Source organism: Melozone crissalis, unplaced genomic scaffold, assembly GCF_028551555.1.
Source record: "Melozone crissalis strain CALT ecotype California unplaced genomic scaffold, PUWL_Pcris_2 ptg000006l_1, whole genome shotgun sequence".
NCBI lineage: Eukaryota > Metazoa > Chordata > Aves > Passeriformes > Passerellidae > Melozone > Melozone crissalis.
This window is the reverse complement of record NW_026535784.1, coordinates 20,327,062-20,341,925: the sequence shown is the minus strand read 5'-3', so window position 1 is coordinate 20,341,925 and position 14,864 is coordinate 20,327,062. Positions and strand designations below refer to the sequence as shown.

At 36.7% G+C, this 14,864-nt stretch overlaps 1 protein-coding gene across 1 annotated transcript in view; it reads left to right on the top strand.

Moving 5' to 3' along the window:
* CORIN (corin, serine peptidase) overlaps positions 1-14,864 on the top strand; it is a 117,184-nt gene that overhangs the window by 73,964 nt on the left and 28,356 nt on the right. Inside the window, exons 8-14 of the mRNA XM_054295708.1 lie at positions 260-370; positions 935-1,051; positions 4,310-4,408; positions 6,730-6,961; positions 8,422-8,567; positions 9,301-9,408; positions 13,632-13,745. Of these exons, the coding sequence (XP_054151683.1) occupies positions 260-370; positions 935-1,051; positions 4,310-4,408; positions 6,730-6,961; positions 8,422-8,567; positions 9,301-9,408; positions 13,632-13,745 (927 nt within the window). The remainder of the gene's footprint in view (positions 1-259; positions 371-934; positions 1,052-4,309; positions 4,409-6,729; positions 6,962-8,421; positions 8,568-9,300; positions 9,409-13,631; positions 13,746-14,864) is intronic.

The window sequence follows — 14,864 nt, the reverse complement described above, 5'->3', positions numbered from 1 at the left end:
AACAAATCTTAGAAACTTGTTTATTTACAAATAGTCACAGCTGTGCAGCTGGGAGAAGGAATGAGCGCATCACTATACAGGCAATACAATTAATAATAAAAGTCTGCAGATAGAAAAAATTTCTTAATATTATTTATTAATGCAAAAAGCATCATTAATAAGATTAGCTAATAAGCATAGAACAATGGATCAGTAATATAAAATATACAAATAGTAACTTAGCATCCTTTTTCTTTCTTCAAATTTGCGTTTTATGTAGATTGCAATCCAGTGACACATCACCAGTGTGGAGAGGGGAGATGTATAACAGCTGATTGGGTATGTGATGGTGACCATGACTGTATAGACAAATCAGATGAGATCAATTGCTGTAAGTTCCCTTAATCTCTAAATTATTTTTTCTTTCTTTGAAAACTAAAAAAAAACTAAAAAAAAAAAAGAAGGCAAAACTATAAACTTATTTTATTTCAGAAGTTCACACTTGACAAATGTCTGTTTTCAGTTGACAGCAGCAGCAAACTAAATATTTCTTGCCTTTGTTAAGAAGTAAAGCATTGCTTTGTGTTAGAGCTTCTTGTTAATTACGGAATTAGCTTTTTGTTAATTGTAATGTTCCTGCTATATGAGTAAAAATTGTGTACATTTTTTTCCTTGGGGAAGCTAAGATTTCATCTCAGGCTGTTGCTAATGCCTGACATTTATAGTGTCAGTCTCTGCAGGTAAAGATCAGTGCAGCTATTGGAAAATTAGCTGACACATAATGAGAAATGCCTCCTGATCTCCAGTGCTAAGTGCTGTTATCAGCTCCTCCTAAAATAACTTCAGTGTGATGTTCAGATACAGTGCAGAGCTTCACTGAGCTCATTGATTTTCTTTTTAGTATTTTTGTCACTGAGCTCAGAATATTGTCTTTTTAATATTTTTGTCTCTCTAGCATGTCACAGTCAGGGTCTGGTGGAGTGCAGAAATGGGCAGTGCATTCCTAGTGCATTCCAGTGTGATGGAGATAATGATTGTAAAGATGGAAGTGATGAAGAAAACTGCAGTGAAAGTAAGGATATGCCTCATTTTACTCTTCTTACTAAACTTACCATTGACTGCTATGTTCCACAGTGCCTTTAGCTAAAGCTGTCTGACAAATTACTTTCTTTACCCTTCAAATAACTCTTGCTAAGGCTGCTTGGTGTGTGCTTTCACACAGGCATTTGTAAGCAGACTTATTTTAGTACTTAAAATTATTTTTAAAAAGTGAAGAAGTGGAGGTGATATTTAGCACAGTATTTAGTTATCTGATATAATTAGCTGTCACTTGAAATACATTGTTTGGAGCAATGAGAATCTACTGTTACAGGAACTGGTGTCATTTGAGGAGGAATTTTCTCATTAAAATCCTTTTCTTTATCAGAACTTGGGAATCAGAGTAAGAATGTTTTCATGAGTAAACTAAAGATTTAGTGTGACTAAGGGAAAGTTTATGAGAACATGAGTTCTCAAGGCTGCTTGATAGCTATCTTATTATGGACTCTATGAGAGAAGAGGAAACTAAGGAATGGCTGGAGCCCCAGAACATGGTTTTCCAAAGACACTCAGAAAGCAATGTTGTTATGATGATTTCAAAATTTGAAGGTATTTTTCACATGTAATTCTCTTATTCCTGGTAAGGTATAGGTTCAGATTGCAGCCTTCCTTTAATGCAAGAATTATTAATGTCTTTTAAAAATTAATTTAAAATTAATTATTTTAAATAAATTTAAATAGTTGGCCTTATGCAGAAAGCTAGTGTTGGCAAGTGTAGTGCTAATAGGACAGGCTATTTAATAGTTATTAGAGTAGAAAAGACCTGTTATCATAAAATAGACACACAGTGTGATTATATAAGCCCTGTTTCTTTAGGAAACCAGTCTGAAAGAAATCCTTTCATAAGCATGTTACTCAATCCCTTCTTTTCACAGAAAGTTCTTGGGATCTTCCTACTCCAATTTAAGTACTTTCATTCCAAAAAATACCTGAGAAGCTGAAGCTGAAACAGAAAAATTATTATTATTTTTCTTCACTTTTAATGTTGACATAATATAAAGGTCTTGCATGAAGTATCTTCTAGTTGTGACTGTGGCAATCTTAAAACCCAGAAACAAGTTATTCTCCTCAGTTCTGACTGTGCACTTTCCCAAAATGTTCACCTTTTATTCTTCTTTTTTGATGTCCAATCTCAGTCTTATCCTATGAATTCTTTTATCCTTCCTTTGTCTTACATGATATGGGCTAGAAGCCAGTGATGTACTTTGTTCTCACTGCATCTTTTTTCCCTTTTGATGTTGAAGCAATGGTTAAAAATCTTTTTTTGGTATGATGAATAGGTATAGGTTAAAATATTCAAGCAGTAGTATGGGGTGATAATTATCACTACATGATTTCTGCTTGCCATTAAACTGCAGAGCTTTTAAATACAAACATTTTCCTAATTTTTGTTATTAATTCTTCAATGTGCAAAAGTTCTATCCAGTATTTTGCAGTATTGTGTAGAGAAAAATTCTTTCTTTAGGCAACCATATCCCATCCGTCCTAATTTGCATGGGAATGTGTTGGCAGAATTTAGATTTCAGTCATCTTTATTTCCTTGCAAAGTCCATGCAAAAGCAAGGCAGAATTCTTGTTTGTAATTTACAATAGTAAATTTCTTAATATTTTGTTGTTTCCAGCAACTGCAAAAAAATGTAGTAGGACATTCACTTATTACAAAGACTTTTCTGCTCTACAAATAAAATTTTAAAATTTTGGATATGTCTGTCAGAGTCAGTGGAGTTAGACCTAATGGAGTCTGGAGTACTGGTTTTGTTACAAACACAGTAAATATGAGAAATCAGCATGGAAGTTTGAGGTCAGGGTGTAGTGACTTCCCCTTGCCTATAAAAGGATCTTGTGTCCTAGTAGCAGTGCATACATTCAGATATTACAAGTGACTGTTGCTTCATCTCTATCTGGAAGAGAAAAGTGGTCTCCTTCACTGCATGCCTTAAGGAAATGTAAGATATCTGTCTATGAGTACTGCTCTCATTCACTTTGTGACAATAGACATCTAACACAGATGTATGCACAACTGTTTCTGTGATCTCTTCAAAAGACAGTGTACAGTGTGTTTTTAGAAATTCAGCATTATTTGTGCTAGGATCAAAAGAATCTACCTTATAGCACAGGGATTTTTAAAGTATAGGAAGGAGTTGGAGCAAACTTTAAAAACAATTTTAATATAAATATTTGTAATAGCTCTAGAAGTCAAAAGGCTTTTCCTGCCTTTCAAGTTCCATTTTGCAGTCAGATGCAGCTGTTAAATAAGATTGTCATTCACTATAGCAAAGAAATTGCCTCTATTGCTTCAATATGTAACATGTATGAATGGAAGTAAATCTACTTTATAATATGATAGATATGACCATATCAATTAGACAAGGTTGTTGTCATGGCTATTGAAACTAGATCATTCTTCAGCACCTTTTGTATGTCCAATGGAGGGATGCATGATTAATGTTCATGGGCAGTAGTGCAATACAAATACTAAGCAATCAGGGCAATAAGCTATTTTAAACAGGATGACATGATGAACACCACCTATTTAGTCTCTCCTTACAGAATAGTGAACTAAAAGACTCCTTTTGCACATGGAAGAGAGAATTTAATGGTTTGGAAAGGAGCTAGCACAACTATGAGAGAGAGAAGACCAGGGATTTGTCAGATAAAGTAACTACTCAAGTAGTTCAGAAACTTTTGATGAAGTGTTGGTTTTATTTATTCTGAAGTCCATTATTAGGGCCATAACATTTTTTGATTTCTTTCTGTTGTTTGTTTTTTAACCAGTCAAAGGAGGACATTTAGTGTTCATCTCTGATCTTTCTTTAGAATGTCTTTTATTGTCAACCAAAACAATCATAAAATGAGAAGCAGATCAACTAAATGGTATTGAAGAACAATTCCCAGACAGTGATCTCTTTCAGCTAGGAACTATTGTTCTTTTTGAAATGTGATTTGCAGGACTTTTCATATTCTGCATGGTAAATCTTTCAGAAATCCAAGCCTCTCATTCAGAAACTGGGATATAATTTTTTTTATTGAACAGAGGGGTAAGGGAAGTGAGAACTGAATAGTGTTGCACACTTTTCTTCCTTACTGCACTTGCAGTGGTGTTGGGTATACTTACTGAAATATGTAAAGGAAATACTTAATTTTTATGTAAACCCTGTACTCTCTCATTATGCTCCAGTCATTTTTATTAGTCTGGTAAATAATTTGAAAAGTACATTTCTACTTCCCTCAGATCAAACCCTCTGTCAGGAGGGAGACCAGAGGTGCTCCTCCTGCCCTGATCCCTGTGGAGCTTCTCCCTGTGAGATGAGGAACAGCCAGGCAAACTGCAGTAAGTAGGGCATGTGCTTTATACTGTTACTCTTTTAGGGTGTTCCAGTTTATAATGAGGATGGAGGGTAGAACACAGTAAGTAATACTTCAATTTTCTAGCTAATGTAGATGTCTAATGACTAAGCTCTGACAAGGGCAATATTGAAGAAAATATGTCATCAAAGCTCTTGATTATTGATGTACTAGGACTGATAGCATTTGACATTGAGGTATTTTAATTTTCTCTTCTGTGAGATGTATTGTAGATAAGGGAGTAGCAGGACCTCTTAAGCTGTAGGACAGACTAAGAAGGAAAGACTAACGTTTGGGTTACTTAAAATGAATCCGAACACATGGACCATATGTTCTGTTTATTCCTCTCTGGATTATCAGGAATTGCATGTGAGAGTCAATGTTATTATTTTCAAACCTACAGTGACACTTTTGCACATAACATAACGGAATCTTTCTAAACACAACATGAAAATTATAATCATATTGAAAAGAGATATCAACATGTAAAGAGCTCTATCCTCCAGCAGCATTTCAGTAAACCGGATTTTCTTCCAGAATTCACTTAAACCCGTATAAATACTAAGTATAATAAAAGAGAATGGTATAAGTACATTTCAACCCTTTAATCTTGAATACTGTTATGTTACACAAGCACTTAGAATATTGCATGTACTTTTGTGGTCATCCTGAAATATTGATGAATGTGCAAAGTTCTGTACACATGAAAGAAAGATGTTTACTGGCCAAAATCAAAAGACGAGCCCAAACTGATCTGGGCATCTCAGGCAAAAGTGTGGAAGGACAAGGGATAGTTCATCATGAAGGAAAGGAAATGGAGGTAATGTGGGGAGAATTGTTAAAGTCATTAAACCTCATGTACCCCAAAGATGTGACTGAGTGGTTTGAGACAACAGAAACAGTTCAGTATTGGTAGTATGCCAGGATTTAGCAGTGAGGAAAAGCTGGATGTAAAATGAGCTTTGTGATGATCAGATTAGGAGTACATAGTAAAAAAAGTTATAACACCAAATGCCAGACCAATAAAGAATGCCCAGTTCTGCTGGTTAGCTGAATAATTGGCTGTTGGATCTTCTTCCACCTTCTCTCAAAGATACAGCTATGGGATGACACAATTGTCACACTGTGCTAGTAACTGATGCTAGCAACTGGCTAACAGAGAATATTAATCATATTAAGGTATATTTGCTCCCAGAATAGACAAATTTATCCATTCTTTTACTTTTGAATGGTATACTTTTTTGTGGAAAACTTTCTCAATTTACCCAGAGTAAATAAGTTTAAATAATTTCACAATCATCTCATTGCTAAATAAAAAGTTAAATTTCAATCTGAATTGAAACGAAATTCTTTCTGTAGTTTTCTGTTATGGTGGAAAATTGAAAAATAAATATTTCTGAATACCAGTGTGAGAAGAAGTAGAAAAGCTATACAAATTTTAGAAATCCAAAATACTTCGCTAGTTCAAAATTTGCTGTGATAAACTCCCAAAAGTTGGAATATTTTTGTATGTAGCTCTAATGTATATATAATCATATGGACTTGCAGCTGTTGCATCTGTCTTTGCTTATAATTCTAATTTGTTACTAGTTATGTCTTACCCAAGTTAAATTATTAGCATGTAGACTGTCTCTTGCTCAGTGCTCATGCAATACATAACCTAATTGTCCCCTACTTCAGATCTTGGTAAGCAATGAAAAAAATTAAAAGCAAATCCTGGCTTCTGTTTTCTATACAGAAGAAACTGTGCAGTCTCTGTCACTAGTGAGACTTCTTATGACCTGACTGTCTAAAGCCTTGAGAAAGCTGATCAGTCCTCAGAGCTGACCTGCTTTGATCATGGCATTGGAGTAGAGACCTCCTGAGATCCTTTCTAACCAAAGTATCTGATGATTTTTGTCTTCCTTATTTTGGCAACTGCCCTGTCAGTTTGAGGTGTGTCATGGTAGCATAGTAGGTACACCAGTGTGTTGTGTACAGTACACTCTGTGCTGGTTTAAGGATGGTTTATTGTACCACCTTAAAGTTAAGATTTTGCTCAGAAAGATAATGACTATTAGTAAGGAAATAAAAGTATCTTAATGGGTTATGAGGTAGGCAGGGTTCAAACCCACCTTTACTGTTAAGAATAGGCTTGAAAGGTATCTCTAGCTCTGGAACTTGTAAATTCTCAAACCTGAGAGGATATCCCTGACTGATAAATTTTAAATAAGTAAGGAGTTACTTAAATAAGTATGGAATTACTTCTTCTGTATTTAATTTAATCTCACACCATTTGTGGTTCTGTTTGTTTTCTCTCTGTGAAAGGTCAGTGTGAACCAATTACTCTGGAACTTTGTATGAACTTGCCTTACAACTATACTTATTACCCAAACTACCTGGGCCACAGAACACAGAAGGAAGCCTCTATCAGTTGGGAGTCTTCCCTTTTCCCAGCTTTGGTTCAGACCAACTGCTACAAGTACCTGATGTTTTTTGCCTGCACAATCTTAGTGCCAAAATGTGACCCCCATACAAATCAGCGGATCCCACCTTGCAGGTACTATGCTAAACCATATTTCATTTAATTCTTGACTGTCTGTCATAGTAGTTTTTCCCAGTTTTATGCTTTCATTGAAAATGCCAAAAATTTTGCTTTGGAATTCTATAGGAAAAGGCTGCTGCCAACCAGGATGCTCAGGTCAGCGTTGGAGGTCCCTCTTTGGAGGGCTGCTCTCCAATTTGTGCCTAGTGCTACCCGACCCTAGGTAGAGGATCAGGCATTTGTTCTTGTTAAATTTCATGTCCTTGATGATTACCCAGTGCAAAGGCCTCTTGTCCCTTCAGAGTCAACACCATCTCTTGGTTTTGTATCATCAGCAAGCTTGCTAATGGTGCACTAAACTGCTGCATCCAGACCATTGATAGGTGTACTGAACAGGATAGGCCCTGCAGCTGAACCCAGAGGAGCAGCGCAGGTGAGCAGTCAGCAACCAGATGCAGCCCTGTTTGCCAGGACTCTTCAGTTTTTCACCCAGGGCACTGTGAAGAAAATAAAAAAATTAAATTAATTAAAAGGTCAAAGGAAAATTAGTGGAACAAGATACCTTCCCTGAATGGACTGTCTCTAGAAGAAAGATGTGTAAATAATCAAAATACATAAAGGCAAATTAAAATTACTTGACAGCAATAAAAAAAAAGGGGGGGAATCCTTTGATTGAATATTTTTCAACCTAGTAGGATCCCAGACAAAAATAGTGGCTAAATGTTTCAAACATTAGGGGATTTTTTTATTACACCTTTTTACCTTTGTAATTTTGAAGCATTTGCCAGTGGGTATTTTGAGAGAAACCATGGATGATTTTTAATCTCAGTGGATTGAACAAATTTTGCAGTGATTCCTATCTTTTTTAAGGTTAAAAAAATGCTGCAGAAGGACTTTATTCATGCCTTTTCCTGACTGACCAACCAAACTTGTCTAACAGCAGATGAAGATGTAGAAAGTGTTATGTTGCTGTAACTGACAACAGCCTCAAGACTGGGCTGGTCTGAGCTTTGCTTTTCCCAAAATTTTAATTTTATTGAATTGCTGGGGAGTTCTTCTCTCTTTTGTTTGCAGGCTTAAATATTTTGACCTTCTGAAGCCCTGTGGTTTCTGAGATAGCATAATCAGAAGAGGTAGCATTTCACTCATACAAAATGTGTTTAGTTTTTTTTCTCTGAAGGAGAGCAGTTAGTGCTTCTTTAAAACTGTTCTCTGCCATCTCTTACAGAGGAGAGCATGTTTGTGAGCAGTTATATTTGGTTATTAACCTATTTATAACATAAATGCGCAGCAGTAACTTAGTGTTTCAGTCATAGCATTCTTTGATATGTGTATTTTTTTCATATTAAAACATCTGTTTGTCTGATTTTTTTCTTGATCTTCATGTTTAACTTCAGCTGGGATTATTAACTTCTAGTATCTGTGAATTTCTGAGCCATTCAGTTATTTGGTACAATTCTGCTTTGTCTCCTCAGGACATTATGTGTGCAGTCTAAGGAGCGCTGTGAGGCTGTGCTTGGGATTGTAGGTCTGCAGTGGCCAGAAGATACAGACTGCACTCAGTTTCCAGATGAGAACTCAGACAACCAAACCTGTCTAACACCAGATGAAGATGTGGAAGGTACCTCCTACATATATTACAGCAAATAAGAGATTTAAATGGGTTCCCAAAGTCACTGGTCTTTGGTTTTTTTATACGTCCCCTTTAATTATGATATTTAAACTGTGGAAATTATTCCAAACTGAGTTCCTCTACTCAGCCATGCTAGTCTCTTGGCAGAATTCTTTGCTTGATTTCTTGCCCCAGGGAGTTGCTAGCACTCAATGAGAGAGTTCCTTAAAGATCTGCCAATTCTGTTCCACTCCTTTGTCCCAAAGTGGTACTGTGAGATGAGGCAGAAGCAGTGAAAGGGTTAATTAGTGGAAAGTTATACCCTGTTTTCATTAGTTGAAATAGACACATAATTGTCAATCTTTTTTTTCTTTTTTTTTTTTTTTTTAATCCTGGGGATTTTTTTATACTTATTTCAATGCATAATACACCACCACCACAATGGTGAGAAGAGTAGCTAGGAAATTCATACCCATGGTCTAAACATTGCATGCCAGTGATTTGGCAAAGCAATGACATTTGACAGAGAGCAGCATGGAAGGGAGAGCTCTGAAAATGTTGTTCCACCACGTTCCTGGTGCAGTTCTGGAGAGTCTCACCTGACACATAATTCCAGTCTCATGAGCTTTCTATCTGTGTTATTTACCCTTCTGAAAGAGCCTGGGTGACAAATCAGGACCCATGGCGTGATGAAGCTTTATCTCAGGGAGTGCTGTTTGTCCCTGTTGGTTGTCCTTGGCAGAGTGCTCCCCCAGTCACTTCAAGTGCCGCTCGGGGCGGTGCGTGCTGGCGGCGCGGAGGTGCGATGGGCAGGCTGACTGCGAGGACGACAGCGACGAGGACAGCTGTGGTAAGGACGCGCTGTCAGCTGCAATGGAGGGCAGCTGCCGCACTGGAGAATGAGCTTCAGCTTTCGTTCAGTTATTTGAATTGTAGCACAAGAGTTCAGAGAAGGAGAACCCCCCTTTTTGTGTGTCTAAAAGTATATTTACAGTATCAGTAAAAATATTATAGCAAGGATCCTTCTTAATCAACATGAATACTATTTGTGATACCTGATCGTTTAGATTCTGGCAACCATACTCTGCGATGTTTTGAGTATTCCTTAAAGAATCAAGTTAAAAAATTTCTGCAGATTTAGTTATTTTCATATTGCTGAAGGCTTTACTGAGCTAAAATGTAACTCCCTGGCCGATTAAGTCTTGAATCTGTAAATGCAGTTTTAAATTTATACATGATAGTGTTCCCATTAGGATGTATAGACAAAAGATACCATTATGATGTATTGTGTTGCTGAAATGGATTCTGCATGTTTTTTCAGATTGGTCAAGTTACAAGTACAAGCATAAACCCTTGGAGTTTATTCCCCAGTATGTTTCTGAGTTTACTTTTAGTATAGATGCTTTTGACTTTTAACTTAAGGGGGATGTATTGAGCCTGAAAGAATCAAGAAATCTCTTGGTCATTACATATCCTTTTAACTGCTGGCAGGACAGTTTCAGAAGGAGAAAGGAGTTCTAAATATTTGTTAATTGACTAAGCTGAAGCCTTCATGGAGGTCTGCATGCAGGCCTGGCATCCCTAGGGGCAAAGAGAATAATCATACATCACTAAAGATTTAGAGAAGAGGTGTGCTTATGAGCAAAGGATTGGAAAACATTGCAGCAGAGTAGGATTAAGTTGCACAAACTGTGTATTTTCTTTAAACTGAGAAAGGGTTAAGTGGGAAGCAGAGTTTATGTGAACAACAAAACTGTGGCAATAAGAGAATTTCTACTCAGAGACAGTAAAATGAAATCCAACACCAGAAAGCTAAAGCTAGGCTAAAGTTCAATCTTAGCAGCTTTATAAAATGCTTCTTTTTAAAACGCAGATTGTTTTAATGTTTGCAGCAGCCAAGGGTTCATTATCCCCAATGAGTGATGTATTCTCAGTCTCTGGGAGTCTCCAGATCATTCTTGTATTCTCTCTCCTCTTTCTTTATTTCTTTCCCTCCCCCCACCCCTGTAAAAAAGAAAGAAAGGGGTTAAAAAAAAAGGTTATGCTTTCTGAAATATGATTTAATATTAGGTCATTCTCTTGTTTGGGTTATAAAGGAAAGTCAGAGCTGATGGTCACGGTGATTCTTTCAGAGTTTGACATCTCTTTACTTTGAATCAATTGTCTCAATTGTCCTCCATGCCAAATATTTTTTTGTTGACACCAATTTTGAACTCCTTAGAAAACAAATTGTTATGTGTCTTTTAGGATAATTTTGTTCTCCTAGACATTAACATATGAAATATTGTTCTAATATGTAACATTCATTTCTCGAGTGGATCTCACTCTAAAGTCTAGACAGAATGTCACAAGCAATCAGTAGAATTCTTATCAGTTTCTATAAATATGGAAGACTGTATCAGCTAGCAAATTACTGCTGTCAGGGTGACATTACATTGACCAGGGCTAATACTGTTACTGAAAAACAAAAAGTCCTTGTAGAGCTCCAGGAGTAGCTCTCTCTAACTTATTCATATTCCATGTGTGCAGGACAAAATCAAAACTTGATGATCTTTCCATGTGTAAATGGATAGCTCAAATTTTCTTGGCTTTATCCTTTCAAATTGGTTTTCTAACATTAAAAAAAGAGAGACTGTTTAATTTGAAACCCTTGTTTTTGAAGTGCTTTAAATTATCTATGTGGAACAGTCCAGGCTGACTGGCTTTACAGTGCAGGCAGGAGGAAGCTGAAAAAGACTAGCTACAGCTTTCTTATGCTTAGACTACTCTGGCCAAAAAATATAAGTTGGAACCCTCCAAAGAGGTGTACTCTCCCCATGCAGAGCAGAGCTGGATTCAGCAGCCACTGTCTCCTTCTGTCAGCAATCCCTGCCGTGCTTTCACATGGGCTGTGTGAGAGGACATCTCAGCCACACAATTGCACTGAAATCCTCAGACTTTAGTGCCATCCACACTGGGATTTGGGGAGAAAGTTTGACTGGGGTTACTGGAAGTGAGATTTCTGAGTGCAATAAAGTGCAGGGAAGGTAATTTCAAAAAAATATTATTATGATAAGCATCACGAGATTTTGTGGTATTAAATATTATAGTTGGTTGTAATTGAATGCATTAAATTGCTGCTGCTGAGCAATGCCTCTGGCAGGGAGCAGAACAGGATCCTACACCTACTAAAGAAATTGAGGATATAACATTCATGGCCAATACTGTCTCACTATTTTCTGCAATCTGGGTTTTGGCCTGTTGTATTTTAGGTGAGAGAAAAATGTGGTGGTCTTGATGTTAATGATTTAAAGATAATTGGGTGGGAAGTGTATATATGGACAACTTGTAACTTCCTTCATATTGCGAAGAAGAAGGAAGGCAAGATCATATATGAAACCATATCTCTTGTCAAAATATATTTTTGAGATGGTGTTAATGTACATATAGACAAGTTTTCCTAGCTCTGTTTTCACCTCCCTTTCATTGAATTAAAAATGCATGTCACAAAAATAATTAGAGAGGAAATATAAATACTGCAAATGGTGGTAGGTGATCTCTACCAACAAAACAGTGTACTTGAACACTGAATTTAGTAACTAGTGAATTTTTCATAGGGAATTGTCTCTGTATTTGTCTATGTGGTTAGTTTTGGAGAGTCCTGGTACGCTTCACAGTGTAACACTGTAATGTGTGATGAAGAGAAAAGGAAACGTGAATTAAATGAATTGTGAACGCTGCTAAAAATTTGCTAGGTTCATAAATTACGGGGAGTTTAAGCTTTTTTTATTTTGTATTCATAACAAGATCCTAAAATTGAATTCCTTGTTCTATATAAGAGTAGAGTTTTTTTTTTTTTTTGTTGTTTCAATTAATTTTTCATCAAAAATTATCAGAAATATTGTCAAGAAGGAGACCTGGAAAGTGGTGATACCCAAGAAAGGTATTTGATCATGAGGAATTCGTTTCAAAGGTTAAGGCTGTGTATTTCTCTGGGCTTTAACCTTTATTTACATGTTTTTTCAAATCCAAACAAAATCAAGCACCCCACACATCCAGGTACAGGTAAAACCTGAACAGATTTTTCAGTTAATCCAGTAGGGATTCTGTGGTTCATATTTGTAAAATATGTATTTCACAATTAAAATTTCTTGGAAACAATATATTTGCTTATAACTTACTGCTTTCACAGTTGCAGGTCCAGGCAAAGAGAGGTGCTGCTTTAAATACTGTTTTTAAATTTATGCCTGAATTATTTGTATGTATGAACATCAAGGCTATCAATTGAGTTTGCCCTTAGATTAAAATGAAAAGTATCATCTATAGAGCAGGCCAAACAATCAAATGCAATCAAATAATCTGGCTTAGTCAGGACAATATGTCATTTTTATGGCTTCCTATAAAACCAGAGTGTCAGTCATGCAGGACATTAGTATGTCAAAGTATTTAAACTGATATCAGAATAAAATATTATTTTAGATGATGGAAATAAAAAGTGGAATAAAACAAGAGAAAACTATTTTCTAAAATGTACCTTGGCCTATTCCTAATTTCCTCTAGCTGACCAACAGGAATTTTGCTGTCAAAGCACTTTGACCTAGTTTTGTATTACTTCTCTTTCTACCCTTCATTCTGATTCTGTGTTAGATTCTGAATCAGCACTGCCAGAAAAAAAGCACGTATTTCTACAGTGTTTCATGGAGATTCCATGCTTTTATAGGATATGCTTTTGAAAGACCGAGGAATTTCTATGGACTTCAGAATTATAAAAGTTCTTATATTACTAGCAAATGTATTTCAAGAATAGTGGTGTATGGGTTTTGAGCTAATTGAGCTAATGCCCAAACCAGTATAATACAATTATTATTTCAAAAGCACTGTAGTATTTTGAAGTGTTACAATATTTAGATCCATTTATCAAGTGTGCACTGTGCCAGTCTTACTTCCATTTCTTCATTAGTAACTATTCTTGGTACCTTCTAAAATTTATATTGCAAGTGAAAATACTTTGTGTGTTTCAGGACTTTTAAGGAAGAAAGCATTTGATTCAATATTGCATACAAATATTTCAGAAATGTGCTTCTCTGCCTCCAGGTTGTAGAGAAAGGGGTCTTTGGGAGTGTCCTTTGAAGAAGGTGTGCATCAAACACACTATGATCTGTGATGGTTTCCCAGACTGCCCTGACATGATGGATGAAAAGAATTGCTGTAAGGACTCATGCAGTTTGTTACTCCCTTAAAAGGCTGATCACATTTTTGGGATGTTGAGGTGAAAAATCAGTCAAAGTAAAAAGGCTTTATGCTTTCTATAGCAGAAAGACTTAGTCATTCCCTCAGTTCCCCTTTCAGTTTGTCTGTGGCACCAATTTCCCTCTTTCCGCATCTTCTGTCCTTCGTTGTTCATATCCTGAGATCCTTGCTGTCTGTTTGGTCACTCTTGTCCTCTTTTTCTTTTTTTTTTTTTCTTTTCTCTTTCTACCTCCTTTTCTTGTGCCTTTGTACTTTTATTCCTTGTAGATTTTTGACTTCTTTTCCCAGGTTTCTTTAACTTCATTCCATACAGGCATTGCTCATAGCTGCCTACTGCTCATTTTTTCCTTGATTTCTACTTACCTGTTTTTTTGGTAAATGTCTTACATTTTATTGTAAACAATGCCTTATTTAGTTTCTTTCCTGATTGACATTTCTTAGGTTCTGTCTCCCTGCTTGGCTCCACAAATACCTTCTGCAATCCAATCTGTGATAGCATCAAGATACAGAACTTAGGAGGATGCACCAGTGGCATGGGCACACAGTCCATGTGCACAGTGCAAGTCTATTCAGAGTGCTGGCAGGGAGCAGCCTGCACCCTGCTCCCCTCTGGGGGCTGCCCTCAGTTCTCTTTCCTCTATTTCCATCTGAGAATGGGATGGGAAGTGGTGGAATATCTGCACACAGCAGCTGCTTTGCAAGCTCCCACCCTGCATACTAAGCTGGGAGTGAGTGCCCTGGGAGGTTAGCTCCACTTTCTGAATTCTCTTCTTTTGAGAAAACTGGTGTGTGGGCATGCTGCCAACACAGGAAGGAAAAGGAAGCAGAAAAGACATACTGGGAGAAGGTCTGCACAACAAAGGAGGGATCATTGGTTGGCAAAGTTGGCTGAAAACTGAAATTTTTCATTCTCTGAGGAAACCTGGTATTTTGTCATTCTTGCTGGGATGTTTGGATATAGTTTTGTGATTTAAAAGAAGTTGCTCCTGAGTCTCTGGAGTTCTGTTGGTAGGAGCATTTTGTGTCCTAAGTGAAGCCTATGGGTATGTTTGCCAAAATGAAGAGCAGCCTGTGTGT